This window comes from Python bivittatus, unplaced genomic scaffold (genome assembly GCF_059951505.1).
Source record: "Python bivittatus isolate LINGU-HERP-01145 unplaced genomic scaffold, Pbiv_v1 ctg000850_np1212, whole genome shotgun sequence".
NCBI lineage: Eukaryota > Metazoa > Chordata > Lepidosauria > Squamata > Pythonidae > Python > Python bivittatus.
This window is the reverse complement of record NW_028277112.1, coordinates 62,679,719-62,697,727: the sequence shown is the minus strand read 5'-3', so window position 1 is coordinate 62,697,727 and position 18,009 is coordinate 62,679,719. Positions and strand designations below refer to the sequence as shown.

Here is an 18,009-nt window from a genome sequence, read left to right as displayed (position 1 = left end):
TGATGCATTTGCAGTTCCAAGAACATAAAGCTTACTACCACCATGTGTCATTTAATCCCCACAGATATAAATGTGTCCCATCTGCTCCTCTTTGGTATAGTGAGCGTTGTGACATTTGTCTACAGCTACAAGCATATGATAAATATCCTAGATCTAAGGATTTTTTAAATGTACTATAAACAAAAAAGGGTGAAATATGAATAATAGTTTACTGAAAAGATAAAATTATGGGAACCATTTTACCACATCTCTCCAAAGGGTTTTGCTTTGTATTTTAATATTTTTCATCTTGACTTAGAACTGACTTTCATCTAGATTACACAGAATATGTAGTCTCGTTTCAGTTGAGCTAAACTCCTGGTGACTTCATAGACAGGTCCACACAGTTTTCTTGGCAGCAGATGGAAGCACTTTGTCATTAACTTTTTCTGGGACAATTTTCAACTTCCCAGTGAAACTATCTATATACTACTAAAACTCTCATGTCTGTAACCTTCAATTGAGAGGAACGGTGCATCATAGGGCAACAGTTTTTGAACCAAATTACCTCAAATGGGCTAACTTACAGAATGCATCCAAAATCCAGGACCCATTGCTCCTGTGGGCTTGAAATTTGGGAAATTTGTGGCTGCTTCAGCACTACTGTGCTGCTGCACCGCCGCAATTAGCCCAGGTCACATTATCATCATGGACATATCCCCAACCTTTTTCCCACCTCCCTCTGTCCCCTGCGCTCAATCAGCTGGTGGCAAGGCCCAATGAGCGAGTGGCAATTGACTGCTTTGGAAATGAAGGAAAAGGGAGGGAGGATAGGAAGATTTCTGACACTCCCTGCCAGCTTCCCACAAGCAAGTCAATGGGGAATCCAGCAGCAAGTCATAAGTAGCTCGCTCTTCCACTGCTTTTTTGCCCTTACCCTTGTTTCTCTGTTTAGGCAAGGAAAAATCTCTGAAACGATGACCCAATGGGTCACGGGTTGTCTAGTCTATCCTACAGTTATGTTATTCTCCCACCCAAATACTTGCCAGGCCCAGCTATGCTTAGCTTCTAGGACCAGTTGAAGTTAAATCAATCTATTTTCATCCAAACATGTCACTTATTTAATCTAAACTTCAGGTCTCAGAATCAGTTAGAGTTAGGGGGGCATCCAAATTGAATAAATAAATTAATGAATAAATAAATAAATAAGCTTTTATATTGAGAGACACAAACAGCCTCCTTTATTACCTAACATTAAAGCTTTAACATGGGGTCCATAAGGTGGGTGAGAAGGATGTTCTTGTTGTTGTCCTCAGCTGCCACCCTATGTATGCCTATCGTTATTCTTCTTTTATTGAGTTTTTAACTTTTTTAGCTGCCTAGAGTCACTGTTGCGAGATTTAAAGTTGATTAAATAAATAAATCAGGAAAACTGACCCAACTGAGATCTTAATTCTAGTGATTAGTGATCATTTAAAATATTTAAGAAAGGAAGGCATGATAAAACAGAGGGCAAAAATGAGAAACAACTTTTTTACAACTAAATGCACCTCTATCTATTATCTATATCTATCTATCTATCTAATCATAAAAAATGTTAGATGCTTACTCACCAAATCTATACAAATTTCCCACCCTCTTACATACACACTTTTATTTCCCACATATATACAACTGCTCTGTTTTCTCTCCCTCCTCCCCCAACATATGAAATTTTAGGGGTATTATCACCCTGTCATGTTAGTGTATTTTTTAAGAGTTTGCACAAGCAGCTGCCAAAAGAAAGAAAAAAAATTGGAAGCTTCCCTTATGGCTGTCACTTGATTCACCCACTTCTTGCCTGCCCCAATCATTCTGACTCACTACAGGCAGACTCTGTCATATAGACCAGACTAAGAAACAGACACCATGCAGGCCGAAGGTACTTTTATTAGAACAGTTACAGAATCTTGCAGAAGTCAGAATGTGCTTCTTTTCCTCCCTGTTTTATCTTCATGACAATGTGGGAGAGGGTGCTTTCTAAGGCGTTTTCACAAATTACTTTCATGTTTCATTTATCCTGGTAGCAGATCTTCCCTCTGTCCTTCAAGGCCATCCTATTTATCCAGTACAGACTCCTTACAGGCCAGCCAAAACAGTCTTGGTGCTACATATATTCTTACTGCCTCCAAATCTCAGCCATGAGTGTAGAGCTATCACATTTGGGCTACTAAATTTTGGGCAATCATTAAGTGGATGCAAATAGATTTTTTTAAAAGCATTAACATTTTGCTGCCATCTATGGTTGTCTGAGTTTAGCAGTCCAGTTACGGTAGTTCTACGGGAGAGGTAACAGAACAGACCAAAAAAGCAGACAAATCTGTGTCTGCCCAAGGGTGAAGACAAATGCAGGGAGAAGCTGTAAAAAGACTGGGTTGTCTGGCATAATTCCAGACATCTGGTGCCGTATTTGACATTGTCAATGAAGGCACAGGACAAGTGTAGATGTGATATACTGTACAATAAAGTAACTTACAAGGAAAAAAAAAAGAAATATGTAAGTTACATAATAAGGGTGGAGATGTTAAAGGAATATATACATTCTACCAGTTCTGATGCGGATGGTTGTAACTACCATTAAATAGTTGTGATTTAAATGGAGATGTACATATAATTATGCCACTTTCTGGTTACCATGCAGAATTAGTTCCTTTTTCATTTTTTCACTGAAGGTTTACCTTTCATGAAGATTTTCAATATACAATGCAGAGATATCCCAGCCAAGACAAAACCTGAAATATATTTAAAATTCTGTAAGGCTTGAGATTTGTAACAGTTTAGCTGGCATGTTTGGTGTTTTTTTTTTAATCCCCTGAATCCTGGGAACTACAATTTAATGTAAATGCTGAAAAGTCACCGTTCAATCCCAATTTTTTCTTCAGAAATTACAAAGTACTTTGCAGAAAGAAAACAATTATTTAGGCTACAATCCTACATATTGTCTGCATGGTTGTCTGAGTTTAGCAGTCCAGTTACGGTAGTTCTATGGGAGAGGTGACAGAACAGACCAAAAAAGCAGACAAATCTGTGTCTGCCCAAGGGTGAAAAATTACAGAGTACTGAAGGACTCTATACTCTACACTCTCTACACTCATAATGTCTCATGGCTGAGATTTGGAGGAAGTAAGCAGGATGTTGTACGACTGAAGTGAACTGTAGCTCACAAAAGCTTACGTCTTTTAATAAAATATGTTACTTGGAAAAGGTGCTACCAGAATCCTGATTAACTGCACTAGAAATTAGGGTAATTTTTTGTTTTGTTTTTTTCCTGCAGTGTAATTTTTCTTATAGTCAGCCTTAATAACATAGAAGAGAGGGAAGACAGATTAATGTATACCATAATTTGGTCTCCTACTCCTCAACCTGCCTTGTAATTTAGAAGACATCTTTGGATATGTGTGTTTCTCCAGGATGTAGTTCCTTAGATGTTTCTTGAATGCTAACAACTAAATGGGTTTGTATATATATTTATTGGGGGGGGGGGGAGAGAGAGAATATTATATAACAGGTTTGAAAATAGTATTTATTTATTTATTTGTTTGTTTGTTTATTTATTTATTTAAATTTATTATGGTTGCCTAATCCAGAAGATCTGGATGGCTTACAGTATATATAATAGGATAGGAAATATAATAGGATTCTTAGTACACTTATAGCTCTTTTCATATTCTAGACATAAATAAGGGGAAGGCACAATCAAAATTTTTAAGATTTTTTTTTTTTATTTATTGTTCTCAGTTTCTTGTTGATGTTAATAAGTAGCCCAGGGAGGTTATTCAAAATCTATGAGTGAAAGAAAAGTTAAGTTATGCAGATTCAATCCCTGACATCTCTAAATAGGCAAGGAAAACTCCTGCCTGAAATCCAGGATAATGATGATGATGATGATGATGATGATGATGATGATCATCATCATCATCATCATCATCATCATCATCATCAATGAATTCAGTATAAAGGCTGTTGCCTATGTATCTGAGCTATTATCATCCTCAGTCAAGCAATGTGGGGTATAAATTCATGATAAGTCAACCAACTAATTAACTAAATGGCATTTTGAGCAATGGAGCAAAAGCCTTTAATTAAAATTGAGCAAAACTGGACAAATGAGGAGTGAAGTTTTATTAAAAATCTCTTTTAATTATTGTAAATCTCTACTTTTTTTTCTTTTCCATGGCCTATGTCCATTTACATAAATAAATATAAATACAATGTACATACAGTGCATGTAACGTAACATGAATACGTTCAACTTAAAGCCAACTGCTTCACAGAAATTACTTCATTGAAATTATCTCATTTTCCATCTGGAATCCAAGTTGCATTTAGTATTGAGTATAATAGGTTTCCCCAATCACATGCTGACCAGATGTGTTGAAAAGACAGTGGACTCCCCTTTATGTTTTCAAGCAAAAGGTGGACAACCATTCTTCAGGGTCCTTTACTTTGGATCCCTACATACCTACATTCCTTTGATCAGGGGATTGGGCATCATGGTCTAAATCAGGGTTTCCCAAACTGTAAGGTATACCTCCCTTGGGGAGGTGCAGACAGAGTCCAGGGGAATAAATCCACCTTTCTCAAAGTGTCATTGTATTGTTTTCATTGTTCATTTGTGTTCATTTTGGTGTTTGGATTTTTAGGGGAGGTGTGTACATTAAGATTACACTAAAGGGAGATGTGATGGCAAAAAGTTTAGGAACCCTGATCTAAATGATCCTTTTCAACTCTATGTTTCTACAACACCCATTTTCCCTAGCCAGGCTGAGCAAGCCCATTATATACTTCTCACAACTATATTTATTCCCCACAAAGTTAACATTGCAGCAAAATATACTATTTCTTCACTTAGCCTGCTGCGATGCCATTTTCAAATAAGCTGCAATAGTTTATTTAAGGAGGTCCCCCACGTTTTCCTGCCAATCCAAACACAGCGAACAGTTCATACAAACTGCTTATCTTTTCTTTGCAGCCTTACTAGTTTAGCTTCAAGCCTTAGGCAGAAAGTTATTTATGATACAGAATACATGTTTACCTTCTGTTCTATTGCTGATGCCACCAACATTCCTTAACCTTAATCTGCAAAGCTAGGCCAACCTATATATTTGCTACGTAAAAAGAAAAATCCTTCTGGATTTCTAGATTCCAAGATTACAGAACACAACTGTTTGTTTTCGTGCACTCTTAAGCCTTACTGCAAGTACATCCATCACTGGAGGCTCGTTAATTTGGCCTTTTTATTCAGATGCCCCAAAACAGCGGAAAAATCACTGTTACTGATGGTTTATAAAGAGAAGAAGAGTACAGACCAGTTTCTTGGATTCATCAGTTGACTTGTGACAGATTTTGCTCAAAACAAAAAGTGAATCAACCTGGAAGAGAAACCCAGACTGAAGGACTGGATTTTTACAATGTGCTAAACGTGGCTAAAATATATTAGTCATTTATGGATGAGTATATTCCAGGAACCCAGGCCAGGCCCCCATGTCAGTCATCATAGATGTTTGGGCACAGCATGTTATGCGAATACAACAATTAAATATGTTAATTTGGTTCAGACTTTAGCATACTAGATGAACCCAGACACAGAACTGAGGCTAAGAGAATAGCAGCCAACCTTGAGTTTTCAGTTTGCCTAGATTAATGTTTCTGAGACATGTGATATTCTCTGAATTTAAATTTACAATCCAATATTAGTCCACTTTAAGCCCCACCATCACCTTAAAAACACCTCCAATATCATTAAAATTAGAAGCAGCCTTCTAGTTCTACTCCTGTAACTGGATCTATATGGGCCGGGGGTATACCACCCAGCTAGAAGAATACTTCTCCCCACCTAATTGATGAAATTCTGTCAATAGGTATTAGTCCCCACTCAACCATGGAACTCACTGGACTATTCTGTTTCAATCTAACTACACAGGGTTGCTATTTGAAGATAAAATTAGCAAAGATTCCCATGTATACTCCTCCAAGATCTCAAGCGAAAACATTTTAGAATATTTTTGTATATAGATTACCCACTTTGTGTTCCAGTGTATGATCATTTAAACTTAAATATTTAAATTTACAATTTGGACAATAAATCAAATGTACTTTGCTGGGCCTTCCCATCTGAAGTGCCCCAGTTGGAACCTTCTGTTTTTCCAGATCTATGGACGCAGATTGCTCAACAATGCTATACTGTAAAGCACTCAGTTATAGTAAAGGATGAATGCAGAGCTGCCGAGGAATGAAAATTTGACTGTGCACACCTCAGCTAGTTAGCTCATCATATTTCCTTTCAGATAATCATGAAAAGAATTGCAACTTCAACATGGCATTGCATTCATTACAGTATTACATCTGGATCACATCTTGCATTGCAAGATCTGTATAACATTAAGAGTTGATTTCTGAGTATTCTTGTTTCCTTTTAATTGCCTTCTCTTTTTACCCTTTTCTTTTTAGATTACAAGCCTGGGAAAAGAGACTACTTTTATTGTTCTATAAGGCATTAGGGGAACCTTCGCAGATGAAGTTCATTGAAATGCTTTAAATAAGTAAATGCATTTGCGATTGATCTCTCAATGTGTACACAGAAGCAGCATGAAGTGTTCTGACTGTTCTTGAGCAGAAATATTTGCCCCTCAAAAAAATATGTAGACAGAATCCATTTTTCTATCCTTTATTTCACAAAATACTGTTCATTTTACATCATCTGATAGCTTTTTGTTACTTTATTTCTTATGGAACAAAAATATGCCAGTAATTTAATTATTAAGTTCATAATAAGAGTAATGTGACTTTTACAGTGCTATTTCTATAAGCTAATACACTCTGAGAGAGGAACAATTGTTGCATGATCCTTCATTTGGTTCTTACATCCTCTTGTCGGTGCCAAGAGATAAAATTAAGCCAACGCTGCTCACTGCCCAAAACAAAGAGATCCCGCCTGGATATGCAGCAGCCCCATTAAACAGAAGGCCTTTCTCTACTGCTGAATTGAAATGCTATCCATCCATCCTTGAGTCAGCAGTAAACTACATCAATGTGTCCTCACTGATGGTCCTGGCACTCTTGCCTCAATTGCCAGATACTGTCAGTCAGCTGACTTCCTTCCCAGGTAAGTGAGGAAGCCTTACAGATGTTATTCTGCTTAAGGCTGTCCTTGGACAGTGCTAAAATAAGGAGGAAAATACACCATATAGCTAAGGCAACTTAAGCCTGCTTCCCTTATGAGCTGGGAACACGAAAGCAGTGAAATGCAGATACAGCAGACAACAGATGTTATCAGGTCATGAATCCATTGTGGTTAGGTGCAAGAACAGAATTGCTCAGAGATTACTATCTATGATACTAGTAAGATTTCACTGCCATGACAGACTTCTCACACTAAGAAACTTGGCAAGATGACAATGATTTTTCTATTTGGAAAATTTGGGGGAATGGGATTTCTACTTCAGTATCTGGCTGGTCTGATGCTTCTGTTTTGTTATGTCATAAACCTTTTTCTGTTATTATATATGTTCAGAAACATCTACAAATTTAATTGCAGAAGGGCCTTATTGTTATATTTCATGACCGCACACATATCATAAATGAGAATCTTGCACACAAGTACACAGGTAGTTGGGGCAAGGTGAGAAGTTAACCAGATGTAAAAAGAGAACCAGGCACCTATACTTTTAACAGCTGTGCAGATTCCAACAGATTCTCTAACATCAAGCTAGATTTGCTGAAATCTTCTCTTCTATGCAATATGAAAACTGAGATTCTTTTGCATCGGGCTGTATCCTTGACCCTTGGAATATAGGAAGAAAAGCATTACAATAATTGTAAACGTATAAAAAGTTATACAATTTGACAACGTGTCTGGAGTCCTGGATGAAGAACAACTGCCACAAAAATCTGGGACTAGGAAAAGGACTCTTCAGGTACTGCAAAGAGAAGTATTCCAGTCTCTGCCCTGAAGACCTCTTCAGGGCAGGTGGTGATCAGATACTGAGAAGGATTGAAGTAGCAAGCTATTGGCCAGATAGTCTGTGGAGTCCTTGGGGTTCTCTGAGCTTGGTTGTTTTCTTGCAAACGTTTCATTACCCAGCTAGGTAACATCTTCAGTGCTAGAATGGAATGGGGTTTGCTCTCTGTTTATATACTGTGGCATGCCCTGCCAGTGTTGGTGGGGATGGGGTCGGGGGTTTTGTTTTGTTTTATTTTCCCCTCTGGTACTTCCTTGATTAGATAGTCTGTTAAGTTCCTTGATTAGTTCCTTGATTAGTCTGTTAAGAGAAGTGGGCCATCTTCCTGGGGCAGATATTTGGGATTTGATGAAAAGGCTCCCAAGACTCTTTAAGATCACTGTCAATGCTTTTCTTCCCATATTCCAAGTCTAGGAATGTGTTATACCCCATGATTCCAGATTAGGGATCCAAGAGGTTCACTAAGGCCAGCCCCAGTTACCAGGGACATAAGAGGTATTTCATAAAGCATCTAACCCATGTCTTGAAGTTTTCCATTTATGGTGCCCTTCAAATTATCAGCTTCCTTATATAAGAGAAAGAGAATGAATTGGATACATGAAATATGTAAAAACATAGCAGTTTTGTAATGCTGGACAGTTGCAGAGTAAATATTCTTATATATTTGTAATCTATAAATCAGGCCATATTTGTAATTTAAAAATGGCAAATAAAGAAATAACTCATTAGTTCTATGGTAAAGCATGCTGTTCTTTCAGTCTCAGTTTGTAATTATAGGTCATACTGTGCACTATTCAGTGGAATGCAAACCACTTTTTTATAGTCTGATCCAATACAATTTTGGTAAAAGTGAAATTGGATGACACCACATAGGAGCAGTTCTCACACTACTGAATTAGCTTATGTTGATGATGTTCCAGAAGACCTGGATCTTCCCTTAGGCTTTGGCTAGCTTGGTTGGAGTCCCTAGTTGGTTGCCTGATATGTTTGCTGTTGACCAGATTCGCCATCTTGTTTATTGTCATATGTTTTATTTTTTTATATTACATTTTGTTGTTTGTTTTTTATGGTGTAAGCTGCCCAAAGTCAGTTGGAGTTGGACAGGCACCTAAATCAAATAAATAATGCAAAAAATAAATGCTGCATTCAAACAGAATCATTGCCATATGCTTTTAGGACACACGAACTACACCTGACAACTTCACACATTCACAGAAGCTTTTAAATGAAAACTACAGATTTCATTCCACTTTATGGAAATGTGTAGATACTGTATTATCTCTTTAGGAAAGGTCCTTGTATAGCCTTTAAAATAAGCAGAAAAAAATAGTAAATGTGTTCATACTCACATTAAAAGACATAAATGTGCAGTTAAATGATAATTTAAGCCAGAAGCAAAAATTTCCAGTCAAATAAATCTGTATTTATCCAGAGTATTTGACCTTATACATGTTTTGCTGATGGCTAAATCTGTTATACTGTTTTTGTTTTCTAAATATGTTGTTGTGGCTTCGTGAGAAAATTTATAATCTTTGAACTTGACAGAAAAAGATCATGCCAATGCTAGCAGTTTCCTCTGGAATGAGTACCTGCAGAGTAGTGTAGAGTGTATCCTTAACAATAATCCTAGCAAACTCACTATATATGCTCAGTTCTAGAATCTTTGGAATTGGATTCTGAGTTTAATGAGGATATGGTTTGTTTTAGTTGGTTTTATTGTTTGTAAGGCATCCAAATTCTGGTGATTAATGGGGATGTAAATACTGTAATTAATTGATTAATTATTGCTTAGCATAGTCCTTTCCAAAAACCACACACATTAGCATGTAAAGGGTGGTTGTGTTAGTCCCCAACCTGGTGCCATCAAGGATCATTGAACTAGAAGTTCCAAGCATGGTTATCTAACTAAATCTAAACACACTAATACTAAAAGTCTGTTTCCCTGGCACTGAAATTGTACAGAGCTTGATGCCCGATGAACCTCTCTAGAAAATATATATTATAGATAGGGCATCACAAAAGAAAAAGCCCTTGCATGTGATACATTTGTCAGATTTTCCTTTTTACACAGTTACTGCTGGCTTGGAATCCCAATTCAACTAGCAGGCAGCAGGTTGAGATGCAGCTGATGGAAATGCCATTGCTTTTATAGTTAAGGATATATATGCTTTACTTAATTTGTCACATTATGGCCTGAGGCAGGTTTTATAAAATCCGCTCTCAACAAATGAAAGAACAATTCACAGTGCTTGTTGCTACGCTGACACATTGCTGCTGACACAGTAGAGAAGATGTCACATTAATTAATCTTTTATCTATATTCTATCCCAAACAGACGTACAGCATTAAAAAGACAGGAAAAGAGACATCACATAATAACAACTTGCCATTCATTCATTTATCATGGAAGGAAATTGTTTCCCCACCCCATCTTTTCATTAGAGGGTCCTGTACGCTGACCTTGCTAGCTGCATTGTTTCACTCAACACTCCTTCAGAGCCTCTCATGGCAGGGTTTCAATCATCTACCAAACAGTCCAAGTCCAACTTGCAGAATTTGTGGACCCTCAACCCTCCACAGCCTATCAGTTGTCTACAGTAACCCTCCTGATCTTTCTAAGCCTTTTATTGTTATGGCCTCGCTGGGACTACAGAAGCTGAGGAATGATTAAGTACGTGGCATACCACAACAAATGGGATCCGTTCAGCTTGGCAGGTCACAAGTTGCACAACTCTGACCTAATTTACTGCACTACTATAAAGGCACATTTAAAGTCGCTTTATGAGTCCCGCTGGACTGAAATGCTGATCTTCAAACCATTTCATTGTCACAACCTGCAATAATTTTACATATCTGCTATTGGTACTGGACTGTGAAGATGTGCTTGAATTGTATTCCCTGCAGGGCAGTGTTTTTTAGGTGTTTCTGTCTCCGAAGAAGTGACAGACAAGGCATTTATGGCTGTTTCCATATATTTCTCCCTTAATCTCTTTGCCTTTTGCTTCCCATGCTTGCACTGGGTGAATATGGAATTCCATTTGCCACTGAAGTTAGTTTAGCTAGGATTTGCAATGAACTGGTTCCCAACAGACAGCTCAGATGCAGTAAAGTTACATGACAAAAGTCACAGAATCAGTATGTAGGACACCATTCATGAAGTTCAAAAAGCAAAGGTTGGGGACTATGCAACTAATTTATTTGACATAAAGGTGGATTAGGATTGTGCTAGGACACGGTTTCTCAACCTTGGCAACTTTAAGATGGGTGGTCTACCTGTCTTAAAGTTGCCAAGGCTGAGAACACTGTGCTAGGATAACCATTCTAATGGAGCCTTTCACTTTCACTTAATTTTAAACACCTGGCCATATTAATATTTATATTTAATTTGGTCGCAGAGTCAGCCAGACGTTTAGACTGGATTTGGCATTTTTATTCACCTATCATGTCCTTCCCAAGGACCTGAGATAGGCAGATGTTGTTGCTTGATGGTGTTAAAGGTATCGTCACAGGATATAAGTTGTTCCGAGTAAAGCTGCCTTTTGCAACTGACTGATGGGGATTTTGTCAATGCCCATGGTCTTCAAGTGGTGCTCCAGATGTTTTGGGATTGCACCTAAGGTGCCTATGACTATTGATACTATCTTTGCTTTCTTTTGCAATAGTCGTTCTACTTCTATTTACAAGTCTTTATATTTTGTGATTTTCTCCAGTTCTTTCTCTTCTATTCTGCTGTCTCCAGGTATTGCAATGGCCACTATCCAGACTTTTTTGTCTTTCTTATCAACAACTGTTAAGTCTGGGGTGTTGTGTGGCAGATGCTTGTCTGTTTGAATTATTAATATGTATTTTATTATTTATTTAAATTGTTTATTGTTTATATCATATTATATATAAATTATTTTATAATAGATACTGCATGCAGATCGACTTTACTCTGAAATAAATGCCTACAATGCCTCCTTTGCAACTCTTAATCTACTCTGTAATTCTGCACTCCTGAGCTTAGAAAAAATATCAAAATGGTGATAGTGTTGAACCTCAAGCTCAGTTCAGTGGGCACTTCAAATGTTTATGGGTGCTAATCCCAAATTTTTACGTGCTGGCCTTGACCTTGGCAACAGTTTGCTTCTATATTAGTTCCAATAAAGCAAGAAACCAGAGATAGGCCAAGAAGCTTACTAGCGGGGTAGAAAATGCACATGATGCCATTCAAAATGGGAAATCTATAATACACCTAAATGGAACCACTGACCTTTACTTCCATTTTAATGTACACTTACATCAGCCAACAAAGATTACTATTTCACCAGAATAGAATGTTATAGAAATGTTAAACTGTTTATCCTTCCATCATACACACGCAGTACTAGGACCATTCAAGTATTTGCCATCTTTCCTATTCTGTATTATAATATTTGATCTTCATCATTCTTGAAATCATCTTGTTCTTGAGGAATCAAAGCTTTATACAAAACAGAAATGGAAATGTGACAAAAAATCAGGAATCTGGTAGCACCTTTTCTGACTAACAACTTATCTTAAAAGGAAAACTTTTATGAGCTGCAACTCACTTCATTAGATTAAAAAGTATCTGCCTTTTAATACAAAGATTAATTAAAGATGCTACCAGATTCCTGATTTTCTTGCCACTATAGACTAACATATCTCTCCTCCTACAATGAAACCACAGCATCTCCTCTGCTGCAAAATGCTTCTTGGGCAGACATTTAATAACTATCCACAAGCAACTCTGTAGATAGGATTCTGGCTGACTGAATCTGAAATGGTACCCTTGATAGTACTCAGAGGTCCCTACAGTACTTAACATGGTAGCACTGGAACGTAGTAAGATCTTCCTGGTCAGATTGTGGTACTGGATACAGTGAACTCTGCATTTTTCATTGCCCCATGGCAGGTCTTGGAAAAAAAGCAGAGTTCAGAATCACTGCAAATAGAACCAAGCACAAGAGAATTCCTTGAATTCACATTTTCCTGGTCACCAGCAACCCATAGCACTTAAAAGGCAAAGTAGGGCAACTGATCCAAAGAAGAAGAATCACATGGTTAAAGAGAAGTCATCAGATTGATCCAAAGCAGATAAACCAAGCATAAGTTTGACCAAAACAAGGTCAGATTTGGGAACCTTGACTGGAATCACATCTTCATACAGGAAAAAGGCTTAAAAAACTGATTGGAAGATCAACCTTTTTACACAAAAAAGGCAAAGTTTGGCTCTAGGTTTTTTTTAAAAAGCAAGAAGCCTAATTAGTTTATTTATATAATGCATAATTTTTTTCCCATTCAGTGACTCTGGGCAGGCAGTTTACAAATTCATAGACAACATTTTCCCTACTTTTTCTGTTCTTTGGTTATTTAAAGGAGCTTTGTTGTTTACATATTATCAAATAATGCTCACATATCACCTCCAAATTTTGTCCTACATATTGCAGTGGTATTGTGAAGAATGGTGGCATCTGGTCATGAAAAATATTTCACAAAATGCATGAACAAGCAGGCTTTAAAAAAGAAATGTATACTATGAGTAGACCAAACATTCCTGAGAGAAGAAACTTAATCTACATAAAACTGGACTGCTGAATCCATCGATAAATGAATAATAGCATACATTAGATAACAGAGTAAACATATGTGAAGTATTCTGAGAATTTTTAATTAAGTGCTGCATTAGGACCAAGAATAGTGATTGGATGTTCCACTGTATTTGGACTGAATTTGGGTACTATTCATCTGAGATGAGAGAAAGGGAAAAATAAGCTTTCATAAACCTGTTTAGATCCCTGTAAGTAATATTCCACTGCCCACATGCAATTGACTGAACCACTATAAGGGAAATAATGTAATAAAGTCAGGGAACATTCCTCAAACAAGTGACTAGTTGTTGATGCTGACACCACTGAGCAACCAACCATCTTTTCCACCCTGTATACATAAACTATCTCGTGAAAAAGAAACCAAGTATGCAGCACTATGTTTAGTACACAGAACTGAAAGTTAGGAGGATCCCTATCTTCACCACTCATGATCCAATTGATAATTATTTTTCCAGTGTTACACAGAATGAGAGAAAGAACGGCTGTCCAGTCCACTTGCAATTTCCATGTTTCCATTTCCATTTCCATTTCCAATTTCAGCAGTGTGTGTGCCTATTTCCTAGGCACATACAATGATATGTTGCTAAGGCTTTCCCCATAACTGGGAAATCTACTTTTCCAACATTCCTAATCACATGTACAAAAAACGCGTACCTATAATGCTATGTGTGTAGGATCTCTGCCCATATGAAATTGCATGGAAATCAGCATGGGAGTGGTACAGTACATGCAACGCCCCTTTCCCCCTTTCACACATTCAAGAATGCTATAGTTCATTTATCTAGGATTACAGAATTAATATCAAAACCAGATTAATTACCCAGATGTACTTGGATTATGCTAACATGTATCGGTTTTATCCAGATTATTTATTTACACATTTATTTCTCAATAGTTACATACTATTAAAAATCATATTGTAAACACTCTTGGCAATTTACAAAGGAAACAGTAAGATTTACTAAACCACATTCAACCTGATGCAAATATGTAAACTTCAGATTAAAACATAACACACAACCAACAAAAATGGAAGGCAAGAGCTGGATGTTGGTCATCAAAAGCTTATCTGAAAAGCCAAGTTTGAACTTTTTTTTTTAAAGATAGCATGTGTATGTTTTTTGTTTTTGTTTTTGTTTTTAAGACAGCCCTCCAGGTCTCGGGATGAGGATCTTATTCCAGAGAGTGAAGGCAATGATAGAGAAACATGGCTTTTGGACCTTGGCCTCCTTTTACCACCAGGCCTAAAGCAACCTACAGCATTCCCTCCTGAGCAGAATAGAAGCAGCCAGCCAGAATCACTATAGAGGGGGTGGTTTCCCCTTTCCCCAAGTACAACTTTAAATCTAGCACCTTGGATGTACTCATTAACCTATTAGAAGCCAGCGCAGTGCCCACAATGTAGGTGTTATAATACTGAACTGATTCTCACCAGTCAGCATGTGGGCTCCTGCATTCTGAACTAGCTGCAGTTTCAAAGTTGTCTTCAAGGGCAACACATAGCAGTAATCCAATCAAAAGGCAATGAGGGCATCGGTAACTATAGCCAGGGTCTCCAACTTTAAGAAGGGCCTCAACTGGTGTACCAGCTGAAGTGGGCAAAGGCAGTCCTAGCCAAAGCTTCCTCAGAAAGTCCAGGTGGAGCTATGAATACAAGCAGGCTAGCCTAGTCTTTAGGCACTTCACATACCTCAGGACTCCAGTGGAAATCAACTTAGCTTTTTGGGGCCCAATTCTAAGTCTAGTCATTTCACTCGTTCTATGAAAAAACTCCACTCTATTTAGCATTTTGGCCTGCCAATGGGAAAGTCCACCAGCAAAGATAACAGAAGGTCTCCATCCTTAGACTATCCAGCCCATCAAGTAACCCAACATAGAAGACTATCTCTGCATGCATATTTGGCCTTTTAGAGTCAAGGCTGTAAAGCAGATGGTGACCCATATATATTAGATTATTATTCCCAAACTGGAGTCCCAATCTATACATACTGACCTGAGTTTGCCCAATTAAAGTCACTTCTAAGTGCACATGTATAGCATTGCACTGTAAAGTTCATCCCATTCCTAGAAGGTTTTTAAATAATATGATTATCATTATTAGTACTATATGTAATTTAACAGTTTTTTTTTTAAGGCAAGAGGCAAGGCTGGAGGGGAATCTTCTGAACAGTCAAGCACTCTTTCTTCTCTGTTTTTATCATTTTCAAGGCATATATGGGAAACCTTCTGCCTGATAATAATATTAAAATGAGACAGTATGTATCCAAGTATTTATAATGAAAATATTTGGAAATCAAGTTTAGGGTCAGGAACAGAAATATTAAAACCTATTTAGTATGATAGATAGTACTTTCAACTAGTAAGCATTTTAAATGTTTTCTAGTATTTCTCCCTACAATAACTCTGCAAAGTAGGTTAACAGTTTCTTATTTTACGGATAAAAAATAAAAAGAGGATAAGAAAGGGTAACTTGTCTACAGTCCTTAAATGACGATATATCAGTTATTACATCAGATTCTTCTTTTGATACAAGTCAAATCAAGTTGATTTGATTTGATCCATAGGGTTTTACTCTTGGTAGTGACACTGTTATATATTTTTATCGTGCTCTGCTATTAAATCCATTGTAGTCTTTTCACATTTTTTAAAATATTTATCTGGATTTCAGTTCTCTTGGTTTCTGCAAACTGAATTGCATCATTCTTGAACAATTTCATATCATACTGTAGGTATAAATGACTAGATTGCACGTACAGGTTCATTATATCCACTGTATTTATATCACCCTGGTCCATCTACTAAAGTTAAGCCAAACCTACTCAGATCATTGGCACGATACAAATGTATAAAAGTAAATAGTACTATACCAACTAGGGTGAGTCAAGCTTCTTTCCACACTCTAACGGATTTCTTGTTGTCCTTTAAATTAAGCCCTGACTTGTATAATAAAATTAGAAGGTAGCAGGACAAATATTGAAACAGATCATTTATCTCTCTCATGTATATACCTTAAACCTAATGAACCAATCCTTGATGGCTCTTAAATCAATCCTACATTTATCTTGTCATATCTGAGCATATAAGTATGTGTCATATTCTCTTAGGAATTTCACACTGCATTTTGTTCGCCAGTTGCAGGCTCTCATTTTTATTACTGATAAGTGTGTTCACAGAGGAAGTTTATCAAGCCAGAAGAAAAAGTGGCACTTTTTAATACAATATCCCTCCCCCTCTGCTTGTTTCCTATTTACCCGCGCACACACACACCTCCTGCACCCTATGCAGGACAAAAAAAATTATATCAGCTTCTGTGCTTTTTTTTTAAACAATCAATTCAGCTTTACCACAGACCCCTTTCAACGCAAGGCATGCTGCATTCTTCGTTTCAGCGGGAATAAATAAAGTCCTGTAAAAGACAGGGTTCCAGATGCACCTCTCCAAGGAAATCAGAAAAAAACCACACTGCGATGTTTTAGTAACACCAGCAATCAAAACAGCCCAGAACTTACCTTTCAAAAAAGAGAGAAACAGGGATGCCCAGAGATACAAGCCACAGTACAGCAATCCCAGGCATCTCTCCGTGAGCATTGTCAACCTCACGACCAGGAGTCTGGGCAGACACCAGACAGCACCCGAAGGAAGCAACTCTTCCCGCTTGCCACGGAGGCTGGAAAAGGTCGCTGGAAAGAGCACGGCTAATAAGCCGCTTTGTCACCGGGAAGGGAAAGCACCTTCCTCCACGTTACATATCCCCGCGCTCCGGCTTCTTGCTGGGAAGCGCCACGGCTGACTTCCCTGAGGGGGACGATGACGGGGGGGCTTGTTGCGTTCGTGCCCTCCTCTCGCCCAAGCGCTTTGCGCTTCTCACAGCCGGAGGGAAGGCAGGCGCCGCAGCCCGGGAGCGGGGCTGGCGGGGCGGCCGGGGGAGGAGAGCGAAAGCGACATGGTGGTCCGGAAGAGCCTGGCCACCTTTCTAAGTTGTCTTCGCAGCGGGTGCCTCAGCCGCCAACGCGTCAGCAGGGTGCTTTCTACGCTAGGAGGAGGGGGGCCTCTGGAGCCGCGCGCCAGGCAGTGCGAGACGACGGCAGCTCCAGTCGGACTGCTTACGTAGCCGCTGGAGCAGTTTCCAGTCAGAAAATTATCGCCCGACGCGCTCGGGAAGACAATGAGGAGGCGCGTGGGTGAGCGCGCGCGGGTGCGGGTGCGGGTGCGGAGCCGCGGGCGCGAAGGGAGAGCGGGGGGAAAGTTGCGGGCGGGCTCCCTCGGGCGCCCCGGCCCAGTCCCTAAACAGGCGAAGATAAATCAGATGCGGAGGGGGGGGTCTTTCTGCCTCCCTGCTGCTCCCTGCCCCCAGACATCCCAGGCTCGGCGACGTCTCCTTCCCGCCTTCGTTTAACGACCAGTCAATTGAGCCACCA

General features: G+C 38.6%; 1 protein-coding gene across 2 annotated transcripts in view; it reads right to left on the bottom strand.

The window, feature by feature from the left end:
* LOC103059068 (neuronal acetylcholine receptor subunit alpha-7-like) overlaps window positions 1-17,749 on the bottom strand; it is an 84,050-nt gene extending 66,301 nt beyond the window's left edge. For both annotated transcript variants that reach the window (XM_007424954.3, XM_088129790.1), the window contains exon 1: window positions 17,101-17,749. In XM_007424954.3, coding sequence (XP_007425016.1) covers window positions 17,101-17,179 — 79 coding nt within the window. In that variant the 5' untranslated portion in view covers window positions 17,180-17,749. The remainder of the gene's footprint in view (window positions 1-17,100) is intronic.
* Between the last annotated feature and the right edge of the window lie 260 nt (window positions 17,750-18,009).